The 487-nt window shown below is 70.6% G+C and overlaps 1 protein-coding gene across 1 annotated transcript in view; it reads right to left on the bottom strand.

Annotated features, from left to right (window-relative positions):
• The window catches only part of CELSR2 (cadherin, EGF LAG seven-pass G-type receptor 2), a gene marked incomplete at its 3' end in the record, with an annotated part of 23,724 nt that overhangs the window by 3,845 nt on the left and 19,392 nt on the right, over window positions 1-487 (bottom strand). The window contains exon 25 of the mRNA XM_010584768.1: window positions 55-181. Within this exon, the coding sequence (XP_010583070.1) occupies window positions 55-181 (127 nt within the window). The remainder of the gene's footprint in view (window positions 1-54; window positions 182-487) is intronic.

Below are 487 nucleotides of genomic sequence, written 5' to 3'. Positions count from 1 at the left end.
GGGGTGCACAGGGGGTATAGGGGCTATCGGGGGCACAGGGGGGACCCCGATCACCTGGAGGCAGTTGGAGACGGCGAAGAGGTAGTGAAAGAGGAGAGCGTCGCTGTTGACGGAGAGCAGGGCCAGGAGCCAGGCCAGGCTGGGCAGCGCCAGCACCACCACCGCCGTCTGCAGCCCAGAGCTGGGGGGCATTGCCGTCAGCCCCCTGCCCACAGCCCTCCTCATGCTGCTGGCTCTGCGCTCCCCTGTGGGCACCCACACCGCCTTCCCTGCCACCCGTGGGTGCCCCACACCCTTCATGTGTCCCTGCCACCCACATGCACCCTGTGTGCCCCTGTCACCCATGGGCACCTCAGCACCCAGTACCCCCTGCCACCCAGGGGTGTCCCCACACCCCATGGCTCCTGCCACCCAGGGGTGCCCCAGCACCCCATGCCCCCCTGCCACCCACGGGCACCCCAGCACCCCGCGCCCCCCTGCCACCCAC

This window comes from Haliaeetus leucocephalus, unplaced genomic scaffold, assembly GCF_000737465.1.
Source record: "Haliaeetus leucocephalus isolate CR32 unplaced genomic scaffold, Haliaeetus_leucocephalus-4.0 Scaffold1000, whole genome shotgun sequence".
Lineage (NCBI taxonomy): Eukaryota > Metazoa > Chordata > Aves > Accipitriformes > Accipitridae > Haliaeetus > Haliaeetus leucocephalus.
Note: the sequence above shows the minus strand (reverse complement) of the source record. Positions and strands in the feature narration are given on the sequence as shown.